General features: G+C 50.2%; 1 protein-coding gene across 6 annotated transcripts in view; it reads right to left on the reverse strand.

Moving 5' to 3' along the window:
• The window catches only part of LOC144369316 (uncharacterized), a 30568-nt gene that overhangs the window by 8988 nt on the left and 2855 nt on the right, over nt 1-18725 (reverse strand). For 2 of the 6 annotated variants that reach the window (XM_078028893.1, XM_078028892.1), the window contains 6 exons: nt 15793-16572; nt 7978-8190; nt 2950-3137; nt 1778-1983; nt 1334-1539; nt 145-259 (listed from right to left, as the gene is read on the reverse strand). In XM_078028893.1, coding sequence (XP_077885019.1) covers nt 145-259; nt 1334-1539; nt 1778-1983; nt 2950-3137; nt 7978-8019 — 757 coding nt within the window. In that variant the 5' untranslated portion in view covers nt 8020-8190; nt 15793-16572. Of the gene's footprint in view, nt 1-144; nt 260-1333; nt 1540-1777; nt 1984-2949; nt 3138-7977; nt 8191-8287; nt 9421-13816; nt 13897-13985; nt 14089-15792; nt 16573-18725 lie in introns of those variants that run through there. The other 4 variants (XM_078028896.1, XM_078028897.1, XM_078028894.1 and 1 more) reach the window with 3 other exon arrangements.

Consider the following 18725-nt stretch of genomic DNA (forward strand, 5'->3'; position numbering starts at 1 on the left):
TGCCCCATCATTACACTTTGTTTTATGCACAAGTCCTACCATACTCATCCTGGGCACTGAGTCAATGCACACTGTGTTTTGGCTCCCAGTTATCGTGAGCCCACTGTGACTCACTGCTCCCTACCCTCTGATAGTTCCACTTACTCTGATGGTTCGAGAGAATTTGCAGAAGCTCGTAGTTTTCTGGGTCCTCCTGCTGGAGCAAGTGTGCATCTAAGGCCCTGCGGATGATGACTGGAGCCCTGTCCTGGCAGGTCACCTGAGCAGGGTTGGAGAAAGCTCATCAGAGAGGGAATTTGGGAGTAGCTACCCAGAGGACAGTGCTCAAGGACAATCAGAGACAAGTGAGCTCTCAACACAAGGGAACCATCTTGATACCCTGCTACCTGAGGCCTTCATGTGATCCTGTGGGGGTCTTCCTATGAGCCTCTAGTCCAATCTTGGTACAAGAGTTTGCTTCAACCTGCTATGCCCTACAGGGACAAGGGAACAAGGACCAAAAGACTTTGTACAGACACACTCTAGTCCCATCAAGATGGGTGGAATGGTCCAGTGCACTTCCATATCCCTGCTCTGGTCTGGGATGCAGCTGCATTTTTGTGTGGACCAGGCACAAACCCTAGTTGCTTTGGTCCTGACAGCCAGGGCACAACACACACTAGGACTCTTTAATGATAGGCATGGAAGCTGCTGGGCTCGAGAGTGTCAGTGCTTGCTGGGGTGTCAGGAGTTTCAGACCCAGCAGGTGTAGTGGTTCAACATGGCTCCCCTGGAGGTGGACACCAGAGTCTCATGATGGATACTCCACACCCAGGAAAATTCTGCAGAGAGAGCCGCTAAATCTCTATTCACATACATGCAAACTAGGACACTAATGGGCCCCTCCAAGGCCCCCAGTTCTCTGTGACCCACACCTACCCACCCTAATCATTCTACAATGGCTCCCTTCCCTTCAACCAGCAACATATCCCCTTCCACACACACAAAAAATGACTGCCAACTCCTGTGCTTCAACCTCCACGGTTCAATATACTCCTCCTCATTAGCAAGGTCAGTAGAGGATGGCCTGTACCCTCGATATTTCTCTGACCTCCTCTGAACCCAGCACTCACTCCTGCACTTCTGACCTGCACACCCCAAAACACGCAGGCCCACTCGCACCCAGACCTGGCATGCTGCTGCTCTCCCGCCTCTCTCTTGCTCACTTTCTGCTCTCCTTCCTGACCTTCAAGAAGCTCCAGTTCAAGAAGACAGGCCTAGTCCAAAGTGTTTGCTGTGGACTCGGTCTTCCCCACTGTGGGCTCCCAGGAGACTCCCCTGCTCGAAGACTCACCAGGATGCTCCTATACTGTGTTGTCCTTTCCTTTTCCAGGTAGACGTGAATGAGGCACCTGCCTCTCATCCGCTTGTTATATTGGGGCCTTTGGGAGGACCGAGTAGAGACCCCTGATGTCCTGGACTCTGGCTCTGCCCCTTCCCTGGGAGAAGGCTCTGGCTCTGGGGTTGGCTGAGGAGCCGTGACAGAAACTGAGCATGTAGCTAGAGGAGAAAAAAAATGCCAACATGACTGCCTTGCCCTGACCTTCCCACAGACAGACAATACCCCTGCTGCCAGGAAGAACTCAGGCCCTTAGCCCACACAGGACCTCTTTGCAGACTGGGGTCACTTCCTGAATGGACAAAGGCTTGTCCTAATTTCCAGCCCAACACCAGGCATACAGACTCCCTGCAGTGGGACAAGAGTCGGACCTTTCCTCATATACCCTTAGGTACTCACCACAGTCCGCCTGGCTCTCAGGCTTTGCCTGGCTTGATTTGCCATCTTCAATTGCGGCCAGGAGGTGGTGTGCTTGGTGTTCCAGGTTCAAGCCTCCTAGCAGGAGCCACATGGATAGCAGCTGCTGCAGACTCAGAAAGCCTGGAGGCTGATGGGAAGCCTCGGAGTAGAGGTTCACCCAGGTGCCCAGGAAGGAAGGTGAGGCACTGTGGGGAGGAAGGTGTGGAGTCAGCAAAACCCTGGCCTTGCCTTCGCCACGGCCTCCAGAGAAAACCTCTGACCCTACACTAGGGAGAGCAGTCTTTCCTCAGCCTTCCCAAGTCAAATCACCTTGCAGGTCCCTATTCTGGAAACAGGAGCCCACCCTCTTGACCCCAAGCCCATTCCATGTTGAAGTTGGTCCAGGGGTCCACCATAGTCACTGAAGAGGACAACGTGCACTTATGCCCCATGGAGTCAGGGATGCAGTCACATGTAGGATATGTACTCATGGCACCTGCGGTTTGAGGCTGACCCCCATGAAAAGGGACAAAATGGCAGTCATTTGCACCCTATTTTTCAATGAATTATGAAACGTGACTGGAAACGTGTCTTCACACAGTGGGTGCTTTCTCCATGTTCATCAGTGAATGAGCCCAAACTGCTGATTCCCACATATCTCTGGGTGTGGGAGCCACCATGTCCAAAGCCCCTGTCCAGCTATGTCCCAGCTAGGATGCTCTGTCCCACTATGGAAATTAACATGTCTTTATTAACCCAAAAGTGCTTTTCCCAAGGCCTGAGTTTTGAGACGCCTCTGGCACAGATCTACATTCTTCACAAAGCCAATATCACACTAGAAAGACCACCTGGCCTCGCTGAGTCCACCTGGGAATGAGCTCAGTGCACAACATTGAGCTGTGGTGCCCAGTGTGTGGGGACTGCTCCACGGACCTCTGTGGATCAGCTGGAGTCAGGATGGTTTCTCTGCCTGAGAGGGGAGTTCACTCCCCTTGCAAGGCTGTGGCAGGCACCTCCAGGACTCGTCCCATTTGGGACTGACATTCCACTATGAGTGTGGTCCTCTATCTCATTAGGTATCACAAACCTTTGGGTCCCTGCGAGGTACATGGCAGCCCCAAGACCCAGGCATGAGGGGGCTACACACTTGGGCTTGGTGGTCTGGTGCTTACCTTGGGAACAAGAGATCCAGCACCTGCTGGGTGGGGATGGAATCCCAGAAGATTAACCCCATGTTGCTGCTGAAATGTAGGTTCCTCCCACAAATGACAGGCAGGAACTCATTCCTCAGCTGGTCCTGCCTGTAAAGTTCAAGGCTCTGTACCCTGAAGGGCTCCTCCGTGTTCTCATCATTTTCACCCTGGGTTGGGACCAAGATTGTTGGTTTAAAATGGAAATGGTGACAAACAGAAAAATGACTTGTGCCAATACACTAGAGTCAAAGCACAATGGGACAGTTCCCATCAGTACAAACACACACACACACACACACACACACACACACACACACACACACAGTCAGAATAGGAGTCCTGGGCCATTCATCAGGGATCAGACTAGAGGGCCTGCTGGGCTCACCTGCCCTGTGCTACTCACTGTTACTCTTGAGCTCCTCTGCGACAATTGCCAGAGGCTCTGGCGTCTAAGATGAAGCCTCACCCAGTGCATCCACAAAAGGGCTAGTTGGCCCCCCTGAGATTCCTGGGAGCCTGAGGCTCGGCATTGTTTGCAACCACAGGAGAACATCCTTCTCACTTGAGTTTCTCCAACCAAATGAGCTCGGATGGCTTGGTCAGTTAAGTGGGTGCCTGGATACCAGGGTTCCATGTTCTGTTTGATCCATTGTCAAGGCAATGATGTCATTTCCTGTGCCCATACCTGAGCCTCTTTTCACATAAGACCACTTTCAAAAGCCCTATGAGCTGCTGATTTCTCCTCCATGCCTAAACATCTCAGGTGCGCAGGTGTTCACCAACAACTACCCAAACATCCCCACCAGCATCTGCCCTGCTTGGTGCCACTAGAGTTCCAGCTTGGAGCCTTCAAAAATGCATTCACAACCAGTCCTTCCCTCTAAGCAGCTTTTGGACCCTGGTCCCATCATTGTGCAACTCATGGTGTGCCCAGTCTTTTCTGGAAAGTAGGGTAGCATCTAATCTCTAGGGTTTATTGTGTCTATTGGCCCATAACACCCTCTATTCTCTCTGAAATCAGAGATGGGACTCACAGGTGGCTAAAGCACAAATGTAGAGATGGGACAATCACAAGAAGGGCAGAGACAAAGAATGCACCCCAATTCAATCAGGCCTGTGTCCCACACAGGGACGTGGCCAATGTCCGTCCCATCGTGGCTGCAGTTTCCTCTCTACACCATGGCAAGTTGGAGGGGACTGAGATGCAGAGGCTGCTCCCCTCTGCCATACAACTTCCCAAGGCTTCTCCTAAGATTTCAAAAGGGCCAAGTGTGTCTAGTGTTGGGGTCTCACAGAGACTCCGAGGTACCACAGCATCCTGCTGCCCAGAACCGGTTCACCCCTCACCTCAAGGGGGCTCAGCCTCTGGATTCATGGGAATTGAAGTGGGTACAGGTGATGGGATATCACCTCCAAGACTGAGTTATGCCAAGTCCATGACCCCTGTCTGCATCCCTGTCTCCAGCACCACTCCCCTCTCTCTCTTTCCTCCCCAGAGCAAACAAATCCATTTAGCAAGTGTGTCCTGTGATAAAGACATGACAGTCACCCATCCTCTCATTGCAAAAACACTGAGGCTCAGCCAACATGGATCCTACCAGGAACACAGGCATAAACTCAGAGTCCGATCCTCCCAGCCGAGCCTCAGTGGAGCCTGGACTCCCAGCCTCCTGAGTCAAGGAAACAGAGGTGCCTAGCCGAGCCACCTTGGATGCAGCCGCACACAAACTGAACTCATCAATGCCCCTTGCTCTCAGTTTTGAGTAAGAGGGGAGGTGGTGTTTCACAACCCTGAACAACAAGTGCAGTCTCCAGGCTTTGGGGTGTGCCCTGGCCTCTCTCTATCTGCCCAGGCCCTCCAACTCACACTGGCCTTTTACCCAACCTCCTCCTAGGGCCAAACTCAATCCTGCCTCTCAATTTCTGCTGCCTTCCCCAACACACTGCTCCGCAAAATGAGCAGGGCTGGCTCTCTGTTATCATGCTGGTGTCAGCAGCAATGCCACCCCACTGACATCATTCTGAGTCCCAACCTAGGCACTCCAGCTGTCCTTGCCACATGTGGCCCTGTTTGGGCTCTGGCTCTTGCTCTTTTCTTTCATGTGCATGTGTTTTGAAGTTTTGAGTTTCTCCCACTGCAGAACTGCAGCTGTGGCAGGGTAGAGCTCATGAAGGTGACATTCTGAGCCACATCCAATCCCATCAGGACTGTTAACTGGGGTGACTGCTGGAACACAGTGATGAGTGAACACATGGGAGGTGGTTGGACCCACCTTGCCTCTGAGTGGTTTCCTTTCAGGACAGGAATGTAGGGATGGGAGCCCCTGGCGTGGGATGCTTCGCACAAGGCGTGACCACGGGCTCTTTCCTGGCAAAAACTGGCTCCACTAAGCATGGAGAGCACTGTCATTCCTGGTGGCTAACAACAGCCCTGGACCCAAGAAAGGAATCCACACTCAAGATTAACGTCTGAGTGTGCGTGTCCTCGAGGAAATGAGGTCTCCTGATCCCAGGTGCAAAGGGGTAAGTCCTCTAACTCCAGGGGCCATGAAGGGACATCTGAGTTTCCCTTGTCCTTCTTTCCCTCTCTGAACCCATGGTGTCCTCACACTAACCACAGTTAGGACCCTGGCCTCATTCCCCAGTTGGGATCATTAGGCTCCATAAAGGACAGTCTCTAAGATGCTCAGTAAACCACCACCCTCTGCACAACCCATAACCCTATTCACCCAAGAGGCAAGAGGATTTCTATTCAGGAAAACCAGGAAAGGGAGAGCCTTTCTCAAGGACACAAGGACATTAGTGAGTGAGGGAATGATTAATGGATGGAGAACTATTTCCACCACCAACTTCCAGGGGCATATATGGCCCTTTGGGCACAGGTACGGACCCTTTTTTTCCAATCAACTTTTTCAGAGAAGTGAGGCTGCCTTCTAGATGGCACGTCCACACTAAGGGGGTCTCCTACTTCTTCCACATGTACATATTGCAACGGGCCTCCCACTGTGCATCTGAGAACACTCTGTGGGCATCTGTAGCCTTTCAAGACCCCAGAAACCATGCGGGCACCCCAGCACCAGCAGAGCATTTGTGCACATCACAACAATCACCCCGGGTGAGAACTCTCCATTCCACTCTGTACTAGGCCCTGCCATCTGTACTGATCAGTCCGACCCCTCTCCTTCCTGTTTCTTGATTATACTACCATGGTTCCCACACATGGAGGCCAGGGTGCTTGTGCCCCCCCCCAACCATTTGAGTTCCAGGAACAGTGGAATGTGTTTGGGAACTTCTGGATGACGGGAAGTCCCACCCTCCAGGGTTTCATCTTCAATGTAATGAGTGCAGAGGGAGCCAGGAGGGCTCTGTCAGGTAGAGAGAGGTGGGAGCTGATGGAGCCTCAACTAAGTGCCCAGGACTCTGGGTTCAGAGCTGGTGTTATGTGGAATTGTTGAGGGACGTGAAGAAAACCCAGCTCACTGTACGCAGAGACAGCAGATGCCCTCACGTGGTCAGGCTGCTGTGCTAATCAGAGCCCCAAGATGTTCCACAGGTGTGGAGGTGGGGAACCCACGTGCCAGCCCAGGCTGTTCCTGAGCACCTCTACCTGGATTCGAAAAACGTGACTCTGCATCAGAGTCCTCACATCAATGTATCCCGGCCCCCCACCCCAAAAGTTCTCTCAGAGACAGTGAGGTTCCACTGCTCTGGACTTGCCCTTTTCTCTGGGATTCTGGGGGACCATTAATTAGGAGGTCACAACAATTCTCAGCACACAGGCTGAGCCTACTGAGATCCCAGGAGTATCCAGGCATTGCTTCTATTTATAGTCCATCATGTCCCACGACACTGTGGACACGTATTGCACTCACCTAAAGAAACCACCAGGCCCAGGGCCTTCGTGCCACTGGCCTGCAGACACCTGGAGGAACAGGCAACCTATAGGCTGCGTGGAACCAAAGACCCTAGATCCTGGGATCTGAGCTGGACACACAGCTCATGTGCACACAGTCACCACTGTCACTGAGAGTGCAATTGAAACACCCGCAGAGTTAGCAGTGGACCTGATATGCCCACGAGTGGGGGTGAACTGCATCCCTTGAAAATGATCGTGTCCAGAGAAAGGCAAATTTTGTAGGATTTCACTTATCTCAGATTCTCAATTATCAGGTTCATAAAAAGATAAAGTACAATGTTCTTTTCCTGGGCCTCAAGGGCACTAGAATTCCGCATTGATGGCAAGAGTATGTCCACGTGAGTTCTGGAGATGCATGGTGGTGACGCCTATACACCAACATGAACATGCTTAATGCCACTCAACTGTGTCCTCCAAAATGGTTTAATTACAAAACGGATGTTTGGTGTCAATTACCACAATGTAAATCCTTGGGAGACTGCTGATTGACTTATCTTAGCATAAGTCAATGAATAAAGGTCCTCAGGTGTCAAGCTACAAAATGTGGGATGAGCATGGATGAGGATGGGTGGGAATATCCTCCCCCTCTAACACAATTAGGGAAGGATGTGCTGCCCTCAAGTGGCTGGGGGGCCTGGGATCCTGCCACAGAGGGGGATTCCAAACCTCACATCCCCTGATCCAGGCCAGAAGACCAGGTAGAGTCCAAGGACCCTGGGGCGGCCCAATGGCAATAAAGGTCAAAAGGAACTGGGATCTACCTGGACCCTCAATCCCCTACTCTGAGCAGGGCTGCGTGATGAGGCCAGAGGCCATCCACAGCAATCTGCCTTTACAGAAAAATAGGGACTCCAGGCTGCCTCTGGCTCACTGACTCAGGGTGGTGTTTTCATAAAGCAAGACCACTTCCTCACATTTGACCAGCAGCTCATGCGCTGACAGCACAATGGCTGGCTTGACTCAGGCCCTGAGAAATGAAATAGAAAATTCATAGCAAACCCTTCTTTATCTCTTCCACATCATCAGGGGGTGTGATTCATTTCCATCAACAAAGATGTCTGAAATGATGTCTAAACATGCTGGGGACTCACCTCCGTGTGGAACTTTTCAGGATAAAGGGGATCAAATCTCATGAAGCAACTCTTCTCTCCTCTAGCCCATGGGCAATGCAAGGAACCTGCATGTTACCAGAGGCTCACTCTCTCTTCTCATGTCTTCTGGAAAGGATTCAGGAATGCTTCCTTCAAGGTGAAGCAGAAGCCTGCATTCCCAGCTGCACAGAAGTGTTTGAGGGCAGTGTCTCCCTTAAAACCCAAGAAGAAAAACAGGTCATTAAACAGTCACATGGATTAGAGTACATGATCAATGATCCCTCCTCCCTGAAGTCTTCCACATGCCCACCTTCCACATTCACAGAGCAATGCTTGGCCATTCTCAAGACCAGGAGACCATGATGCTCATCACCAGGAAGTCAATAGGAACATGAACAGAACAGCATGGATTGCAGAAGGTGGCACACCAAGGATCTGCAGCACAGCTGCTAGAACACCAGAGCTTAACTTCAGTATTGACTTTCTGCCACCTGCCAAGTACGATGTTAATGTCAAGCACAACATGCAGATATGCAAGTAGTGGGTGACACGGTGCATCCATTCACAGAAGTGGGCAACATCTTCATTGGAACAAGGAAGTATCTTATCCTTACTCATCAAAATCATCACAAAGAATAAAATGGATGCAAGACTTCTCATTTCACTATCATGTAGCTGTTGGAATTCCCTATTAAATAATACCTCCTCCAAAATAAAAAATATCTCAGACATGTGTCAACTATTCGATGGATGACATTTTAAAAACTAGGCCTTTACTTCATATTTATGTATGCTATAGCCCTGCCTAAGGCTCTTTGAGAAAGGAGCACATAGAATTGGATCTTTGCAAATCTCACATTTGCCGATAAATATTACCGACAATGTCAGGCATGGCGAAGTGAAAAGTGGGACTTTGGATACTCAAAGAATGCTATGTTGTGAGATTGGTGTCTCTGACTCATAGACAGCATGTGGTTTCTATGAAAGCTGGTGAGGGAGCAGGAGTAACGAAGCTCATGGAACAGGTGACCTCAGGGAATACTGACAGATAGGCCAAACTGGAGAACATGTTCCAGCTAACATTGGTATTTGGGCTCCTGAGCCCAGTCCTGTTTTAAAAAAAGTTGCAGACAGGCAGTGTTCATGTACAAAATGTCTACCATGTAAAAGTGGGTAATTGAAATGTCATCTAGGTACACATCTGATAGAATGGTCTGCCAACCTATGAATTTCATTCTAACAAATAAAAAGAAAAACACAGACATGAGACATAAAGATAAAACCTTGTCTTCACCAGGATGCCTAAAAATAAGTTTTATTTGCCTCATGCAAATAGCTTTCAATAGAACTTCTGATTTCTGAATGAACCCATTCAATTTTATAATGCACAGATCATAAGGTTTTCTTTACAGAATATTCTCTTCTTCTTCTTCTTAAAGCCTCACATCGAAAATGTCTCACAGGACATAGGAGGGGAATGACCCAAAGGATGAGAGAATGGCTGGAACCGTTCTCAAATGTGCCCATGTAGCCTAAAGTTTGAAGGCACCTAATTGTACTCTAAAACAATGATGAACCTATTTGATCCATTAATTAATAAATAGCACCGCTTTACCACTTGAACCAAATCACAGAAAAATGGAAACAGATGATCGAATTCCTCTTCTCCCATCACCTCCTGGCCCAGACTCTCCCCAGAGGTGGCTCTGGTCATCTGTCTATTAGGGAGTCACCCGTGGTCCCCTATCTCTCAGAAAAGAAAATCACCTCAGCTACTGCCCCTAAAGCCAAGTGATGGCTGCGGTTTCCACACTGTGTGGATCTGGAAAGATGCACAGTGCCGCTGGACCAGCCTATGTTCAGGGCTGTGTCTGTGTCCCACAGCTGAAACATGTGGTCCAGGGTCTTCTTTCCACCCACAGGTCGTAAGAACTTGCAGTCAGCACGTGCCTCCTTATTCACTGTGGCCACAGACTTCCTGCCAATGGCCATTGCATTGTACATGTCTTATAATTTAACACGGCATTGAAATGAACTTCCTTCTGGGAGCTTCCCAGGGCACGTCCCAAGACCTGAATTTCTGTGTTGTAGGGAGCATAGCATTCGTGCATTTTTTAAGTTTCATGGATAATGTTAAATGTGCCTCCAAAGTGTATGAAAAAAGCTTATCTTCCTATCCCCTCCCAGCACATATTATCAACATCCTTAATTTTTGTAAAAAATAAATAAATAAAACACATCATTTGAGCCTGTGTTCATCTTCTTGCCAGCTGTGTTCCAGTGACCTCCTCCTGTGCATAGTGCTCATCTGTGTTTCTCCTCGTGCCTCCTGTTCTACTGGGTTGCCATTTCCTCCCAATCGGTCCCTCTGTTTTGACAATGTTTGGGGCACATTTCGTTGGAGAGTAGTTTCTAATGTGGATGGTCAATTGAACCATCTTGACAGCTTTGGGTTTTGAGGATTGAAGCCAACTCTCCCCATTTCTAGGCCACAGCCTCTTCTCCTAGATTTCTACCAGTATTCCAGCAAATATTTCATGTAATTTGGTTGGTCTCTGTGTCTGGGTTCAAGATTAGGTCCTCTACTTGCTAGCAGGGACATTGTGCTTTCTGGATTGTTGTGTTGGCTTCTTGGGGACACTGTGAGGATCAGGTAGGCAAGGCAGGTAGAGTGGCTGGCCTAGAGCATGGCCCAGAGGGAGCGTTTGATCAACATTATTTGTAAAATGACAGCTGTCAATTATCACAACCAACATGAAAGGCCACCATAATAATCATCATTATGAAAATATTGGTCACAATAATGTTTTCTACTTCTATGGTACAACTGTATTATACTCTCCATGAGTGAGGTCACAGGCCATGTGTCATTGTGTGCCTGCTTCTGTCACTTAGCCTGGAGGCCCCTGGCATAGTTTGCGCTTCAGGACTGGAAGCTCTTTTACAATACAGTTTTGAAGTGGCCATTGGTCGCCTGATGGTACTCCATGGGGTCATCTGAGCTTGGCTTGCATCTGGCTCCTGCAACCAACATCCTGTTTTGCTAGAAACTCCATCGAAAGAGGCTTGGAACTCCTGCTCTCTTGTTCATCTCTGAAGTTCTGCCATTTCTTCTCAGATGGCTCCATCTCCAAACCTTTCAACCCCCTCCCCTGCTCCAGGGCTTTGAAGCGGTTTCTTTGGAAGCTTCTGCACAGGGTTAAGGACAAGCCATTCCTCACATGCTCCTTCAACAGGAGGAATAGAGGGACCAGAGGGGCCACAGGGAGCAACCTCCTGCTCTGTTCCAGGCAGCCACTTCCAGGCTGGGGCTGCAGCCTGGGGCTCTCAGGACGGCTCTGGCTAAGGGGGAAGCCCTACCCAAGCCTGGGTCACAGCCTCCCATGCCCCAGGGCAGCTGGTGAGCACTGGTGGAGGGTGGAGGGGAAGGCTTGCACCCCAGGAGTCGGGTCTGGACAGCATTCAGGTGGGAAGAGACCACTGGTCACCAAGGGGATGTGAAGCAGGGGGTGACCCAGGGCAGCCATGAGATCTCCTCTAAAGAACACTGTGGTCCCAGCAGTACAAAGGGACTGAGTGACATTATTACTCTTCCCTGTTTTAAGGACAGAGGTGTGGAAGGGATTCCTGAGAGTCACAGAAAACGTGGCTCACAGGTTTCATTTTGCCATCTAGGAGTGACTTTGGCCGCACTGGTGGCAATTCCCCGGACCTTTGATGAGCCCCCTGGCATCCTCCCAGTGAGTCCTCCCAGGCCCAGTCTCAGGGGCAGACAGCTGCTCTGACTGCTCTCCCTGGACCTGAGGATCACATGGGGTTTTGAAATTCTTTTTGTTGCCGCACTGGGCATTGAACCCAGGGCCTTGCACATGCTAGGCAAGTGCTCTACCGCGGAGCTCACCCAGCCCTGAGGGTGACAGGTTTGGAGAGCATTTGCTACCTGAGTCTTGGTGAGGTGAATCCTCATAGCCCTGAAGTCAGCACGTTTCTCTACCAGCTGCGTTTGCAGGGTTAAGATCTTAGCTTGAGTTTTGATTTCCCTTATTTCTTCACTTCTCTCTCTCTCTCTCTCTTTTGGTACCAGGGGTTGAACCAAGGGGTGCTTTACCAATGAGCCACATCCCCAGCCCTTTTTAAAATACTTCATTACAGACAGAGTCTCACTGAGTTGCTCAGAGCCTCACTAAATGGCTAAGGTTGGCTTCAAACATGTCATCCTCCAGCCTCAGCCTCCAGAGTTGCTGGGATTACAGGCATGCACCACTGCCCCCCAGCTCTGCACTATTCTTAATCAGAGAACATGTGGGGCTATGTTTACTAGTTATGAATTGAGTTGCCCTCCAGAGAAAAGGAAAAGTAACAAAGCACTGCTGTGTGGGCAAATCATTAATGACCCCAGGACAGGGTCAGCTTTCTCGCAAGGAAACCCCACTGCGAAAAAGGAGCCCCTTGGCCAACGCAGTGGTGCACTCCTGGAATCCCTGCACCTCAGGAGGCTGAGGCAGGAGGATCAAAAATTTCAAAATCAGCCTTAGCAATGGCAAGGCACTAAGCAAATCAGTGAGACCCTGACCCTAAATCAAATTCAAAATTGGGCTGGGGATGGGGTTCAGTGGTCAAGCATCCCTGAGATCAATCACCGGTACCACCCCCCACCCCCCACCCCCCATGAAATAAAAGAGCCTCTGCTAAGGACTTCCATGTTGGCTGAGGCAGCTGCCTGCAGTGGGTGTCCTGCAGAATGCAGTCAATCTCCCCAGGCCTGGGCTGTGGGTAGGGGTTGGCCCGGAGACCAGGGGTTAGCCCCCAGCTAATGATCACTTGGTATTGTGGTTTGGATTTCAAATGTCCCCATTGCCCATGTGCTAAAGGCTTGGTCACCAGCCTGTGGCCCTTGGGACATAATGGAAACTTTAGTAGGTGGGGCCTCCTGGAAGGAATGAGATCATTAGGGGTGTGACCTTGAGGGGGATATTGGGACCCAGCCCAGTCCTACCCACCCTCTTCCCAGTTACCCAGAGATGAGCAGCCTCCTCTGTCATGTGCTCCAGCTGCCAGGATGTCCTACTGTGCTGCCACAGGCCCAAAGCAACAGGGCTAAGGTGCCATGGACTGAGACCTATGCAGCCATGAGCCAAAAGAAACCCTGTTTCCTTTTAAGGGGATTCTCTCAGATGCTTTGTCACAGCAACAGAAAGCTGACAGCACCCTTGGTCTGTGCCCCTGCTTTATACATAGGGATGCTGAGGGCCCACAGGAACCCGAGCAGCCCCAGGTCACATGGTCCCGTAAAAACAATTATTATCCATTCATTCACTGACTACATAGCAGGAGCTGGACTCCAGATCTCAGTGTTTGAAAAAGTTGTGTTTCCTTCCTGCCCCTTAGTCCCTCGCTCTCTCTTTTTGTATGAATCCAAGAAGGACCTTCAGGAGATTGCAATGCCACCCAGTCATCCTAGCCAGCTTTGTACTTGAACATGAAGTTCATGGGATGTTTCTGCTTCACATTGTGTTAGTCACTAGTCATCAGAGAGCTCTGTGCTTTCACCTACAGAGTGCCACCCCACTTCCCTGCTGCAAGGGCTCTTCCTGCCAGGTCACCTGCTGGATGGAGGGCACTGCCCAGTGCCCTAGATCTCTCCTGAATGTCCTGTGACCAACCCACTGCAGGCCAGGCAGACATCCACAGAGAAAAACAGCGAGAGGGTCTGGCGCCCCCTGCAGAACGCACCCTCGTCCAGGTACTGTTATATAGATGCCCACAGAACATTCCCCAAACCTGCAGCAACTTGGACTGCATCCAAATGCAACCACAGGCTGAGCACAGTGCCACCCACCTGTGATAGAGTCACTCAGGAGGCTGAGGCAGGAGGATTGTGGGTTTGAGGCCAGGTTTAGCAACTTATTGAGGCACTGTCTTAAGATAAAGAATTAAAAGGGCTGAGGATGTAGCTCAGTGGCAGAGCCCCTGGTCCAATCCCTAGTACCAAGAGGAGGTGGAGATACCAGAGATGGGAACTTCTGAGTTGGGTCAATGGTAACTCCAAGTCCAATGAGACTGAATGCACAGGGGAAGCTTTAACCCGCAAAAGAAAAGGAGGCAGGGAGCTTCAGCTCCAGGTAAAGGACTAGGAATTGAACCCGGGTGCCTTACCACTGAGCACACCTCAATCCTTTTTATTCTTGTTTTGAGAAGGGGTCTTGCTACGTTGCTGAGGGTCTCACTAAATCACCAAGGTTGACCTCAAGTGATCCTCCTGCCTCAGCCTCCCGAGAATCTCTGGGATTGCAGGCATGCACCACCATGCCCAGCAGGAAAGGAACTTTTATCAGTGCAGCCACACGGGGAAGGCAAGGGGACCCAGATCTTAGCCTGTCTTCAGGGAGTGACAATGACTTGGAGCTTTTATAGAAAGGGGAATGAGGGCAAGGGCTTGGGCTTTGCACAGCTGCCAAAGCAGGTGGTCCTGACCAGGTGAGGTCTGTCCATCTTCCCAGGATTGGCCAGGTGGGGCCTTGTCAGGAGAGCTGTGTCACCTGCTTTGGCTCTCAGATGCACATCAATCAGACCTTGTTCCTGGGACATGAAACAGACTGCATGGGGGCGGGGGTCTGGATTCTGAATGAAGAGCAACTTCCTTCTGCTGAAAATAGAGACGGGCTGCAACCCCACGCCCACCTCAGGAGCCAGGAAAGCTAAGATGGGTCCCCCCCTTCCTCAGGCCTGGGCACAGGCCATCTGCCTAGGCATTTTCTGTGCTTTTCCCATTTTTGCTTTTCTTCAAGCCAAGGAAATTCACGTATGTAGATCACTTGGGTTTTGTTTCTATAAACTGTAACCACTTCTGTGGGTCAGGGGCTTCTTCCAAGCCTTCTGGCTGCTTCTCCTCAGTTTGATCAAAGTTCTTTATTTTTTCCTTTTTCTTTCTTTTTTTTTTTTTTTCCCTGTTCCTTGTGCTGGTGGGCACTGATGCAGCCAGCAGGGTCCAGTAACAAATCCAAGGTGACTCAGGCAAAGGGGATGGATGGGCCATATATTGAGGCAGAGATGCTGCCCTTCTAATTCTGCCTTTAGCCATCCATTGGATGTCGGCGGGTAGAGGTGGAGGGCTGGAGTCCTCCTTACAAACTCCCCACGACTCAAGTCAGCAAACACTGAAAGCCCTGTCGCCCTCAGGGACAGGGCCCCAGACAGTTCCTCGGTGCCTCCCAAAGGCTGCCAAGGGAGAAGTCACTTGGGGCCCGACTCCAGGAGGATCATCAAGGGGCGGGACAGGGGGACTTCAGGTAAAAAGCTGCAGCCAGCTCGCCCTAGGACCCCAGCCCTCTCCAGCTCCACCCCGTTCCTGGACAGAAAGGTTTCCTCGAGCATCCTCACTGGGTGTCCCTGCAGCAGGGCCCCAAGACTGCCCTGGAAAGGGATCTGTCAGGTGGGAGCGACCGATTTCCCTGATATATGCTGCTCAGCCCCAGTATCCCCTTCTCTAGGCTCGGCAGAGTCCCCTGAACCTGCAATGTGCCCAGATGTGCCTGGCCTGCAGCCCTGGCTCTGAACCAGCCTCGTGGAACACTGGGTGCACAGTGGAGGCCCGTGTGGAGTGTCCTCCTCCCAGTGCGCACCTCCTACTCATCCCTTGGCACATCCCCAACCCTCTTTGTTCCCGGGACCCCTCAACTTTCTTTCCAAAGGCCTTGGAACCCCAGGCAGGGCTTCTCCCCTTTATCCCCAAAGGATTGATGCATGAGGGAAGGGACCTGCTTCTGGGGGCAGAGAGACCTCGCTTTAGCATCATGTTGCCTACGTGGTACTTACACCCCTGAAGATCTCGCCCAGCATTTGAAGCAGGATCGATTTAGCCACGCAGCAGGTAAGCACTGCTAAGCTCAAAACATTGCATGGACAGGAAAGAGATTTCTTCTGCAATCAATTTCTACATCATAGTCTTCAGTAAAGGAAGAGACCACTTGGGAGCTTCTCTGTCCCCTGTTGGTTGTAGCTAATTTCAAAAAACAGTTTCAATGAAGGGCAGCAACCTGCACATTTCAAGCACACTCTGCTGAGTTCCAATACTATGCATCAGCTGTGAGGGCACCACAATCAATATAAACAACATGTCTATCACCCCAAAAGTTTCCTCCTGCCTCTCTGCAATCCCTTCACACCTCCACCATCCCCCCTCACATCTCCAGGTGACCCCTGATCTGCTTTTTGTTACTATATACTTTCTAGAAGTTTCAATAAACGGAATCATACAGCATGTTTTATTTTTTTTTTTTAAATCTGGCTTCTTTCAACATAATTATTTTGAGCATCATCAAGGTTAAGTGCCAATAGCTCACCCTTTCCTATTTTTGAGTGATCAACTGTCTCTTAAGGTGGGCCTGGGGAGTCTGTATCCACTCACCTGCTGATAGACATCTACACTGTTTCCAGTTCTTGTCTATAAACAAAGCTGCTATGAAAATGTGTATACTAGTCTTGGCAAAGGCAGGTTGTAATTGATGGATTTCTGGAGGCTCAGTAGGCAAGTTGAATATTGAAAACTCCAGGGAGGGAACCCAGTGGGCAGAGCTTGTTCTGCAGAGTGAAGTCCTGAGTTTAACCCCCAGCACCAAAAAAAAAAAAAAAAAAAAAAAAAAAAAAGAAAAGAAAAGAAAGAAAGAAACAAAAAAAAGAAAAAGAAAAACTCAGAACCACCGCCAGATCACAGGGGCCCTCCACCTTTGTGGGTTTCACCTGCAGGAGTTCAGTGTTCCCACTGAGACTGTCTCCAGGTTCCTCATGTTTCTGGACCTTTCTGACATACGCCAGAGCATTCTGTTCCTAACAAGGTGCCCTCTAGAGAAACTGCTTTATCAGAGTCTGAACAACTGGGATTCACCAGAGCCTGTGTCACCTGGGGGAAGGCAGGCACCCAGCTCCAGCACCCTGAGTCCTGCTGTTCCACCTAAGAGGGCAACAGGGAGAAGCACTGGGGACATTCCCAGCCCAGGATGCAGGCTCAGGAGACAGGGACCCGCTGGAGGGGCCACAGAAAGCTTGCCTCCCACTCCTGGACACTCCCCAAGGCCTATTTCCAGGAGCTCCCTTCCCCAGTGCTAGAGTTACAAGGCAGACTAAAAGGCAAAGGCCTGAGAGAGGAGCAAGCACGGACACTAGACTCCCACCAGGAGGGATGCTGGGACCCTCAGACCAGGAACCCCTCAAACAACCACGACTAACCTGCCAAGGGCTCTCATGGAAAGACAGAGAACAGGCACCAGCAGAGGGGACAAGGCAGAAAGAGATGGAGACACAAAATGCTGGGACACAAATGAGGAAGAGCTTTGATGAGCTCATTAACATACTGGACTCCACTGAGCAAAGAATGTCTCAGCTTCCAAAACAGGAAAGCAAAGCAAGACAGGGAGAGGGAGAAGAGGGAGAGGGAGAGGGAGAAGAGGGAGAGGGAGAGGGAGATGAGGGAGACAGGGAGAGGGAGACAGGGAGAGGGAGAAGGACAGGGAGAGGGAGATGGAGAGGGAGAGGGAAAGAGAGAGAGAGAAGGAGGGGGCAACAAGGGAGAGGGAGACAGGGAGAGGAAAAGGGAGACATGGAGAGGAGTGGGGGAGGAGAAGGGAGAGGTAGAGGGGGAGAGGGGGAGATGGAGAGGGAAAGGAGGAGAGGGAGAGGGAGAGAGGCTGAGGGGGAGGGAGACAGGGAGAGAAAGAACCAACATCTAAGAACTGTGGGAAGATAAGAGGTGTCATGTAGACAAGATGGGAATCCAAGGAAGAGAAGAGGAGAACTTCCCAAATTAGTACCAAATCAAAGTGGCTCAGAGAACTTCAAGCAGAAGGAACAATAAAACAACTCCACCCAGCCTCAGCCTCCAGGAATCCAAACTGCAGCACCAAGAGAAAGCCAAGCCAACACCAAAACAGAACCACCATCAAACACACACACCCTAAAGGGGCCAGAGGAAGAAGCCCGGCCTCTGGGAACAGAGACACAATATATCCAACTGCTCAGAAAGTATTCAAGGAAGAGCGTGGAGCAAAACACTTAGAAGTGTTGAGGTGAAAGCCCCCCAACCTACAGCCATGTCCTGAAAACTCAGCCTCAGAGTGAAGAGAAATAGAGACTCTCAGACACACCACGGAGGGACTGTGTCACCAGGAAGCTGCCTGGCAAGAAATGCTAAAAGAAGTCCTTTAAAGACAAGGACCATGATCCCCGCCAGAAAGAGACTTACATAAAAAAGAAAAACAACTTAAGTTTTCTTGGATAAGTTTGTTCAGAACAAAATTAACAAATGTCCTCGATGAGAACTGTATATGTACATGTGAGATGACAGTGTGACGCGGGGTGGCAGAAGCACCAGGAATGCTTTGTTGCTGTGAGGTACTGATACCAGTCTCGACCCGGCAGTGTCATCTGAAAGTGGACCTGGGTTAGTTATCAGTATACACTACAACCACTAAAAATGTTTTTAAAAAGAAGTATAACAGGTGTGCTGAGAAATGTGAGTAGATGGAATCAAAAGGCAGGAAAAGAAGAGACAGACAAAAACAGGCACAAAGAACCAGGGCAATTACACAGAACGGTACCAAGCACAGCAGATACTATTTCAACTGGATCAATAATCACATTATACGTCAGGGGCCTAAACGAACCAATTATCAGAGATTATCAGAGGGGTTCAAAAAACAGGTTCCAACTCTTTGGTGTCTAGACGTCCACTTAAAATATACAGTAGTACCCCC

The sequence above is a fragment of the Ictidomys tridecemlineatus genome, chromosome 12, assembly GCF_052094955.1.
Source record: "Ictidomys tridecemlineatus isolate mIctTri1 chromosome 12, mIctTri1.hap1, whole genome shotgun sequence".
NCBI classification, from domain to species: Eukaryota; Metazoa; Chordata; class Mammalia; order Rodentia; family Sciuridae; genus Ictidomys; species Ictidomys tridecemlineatus.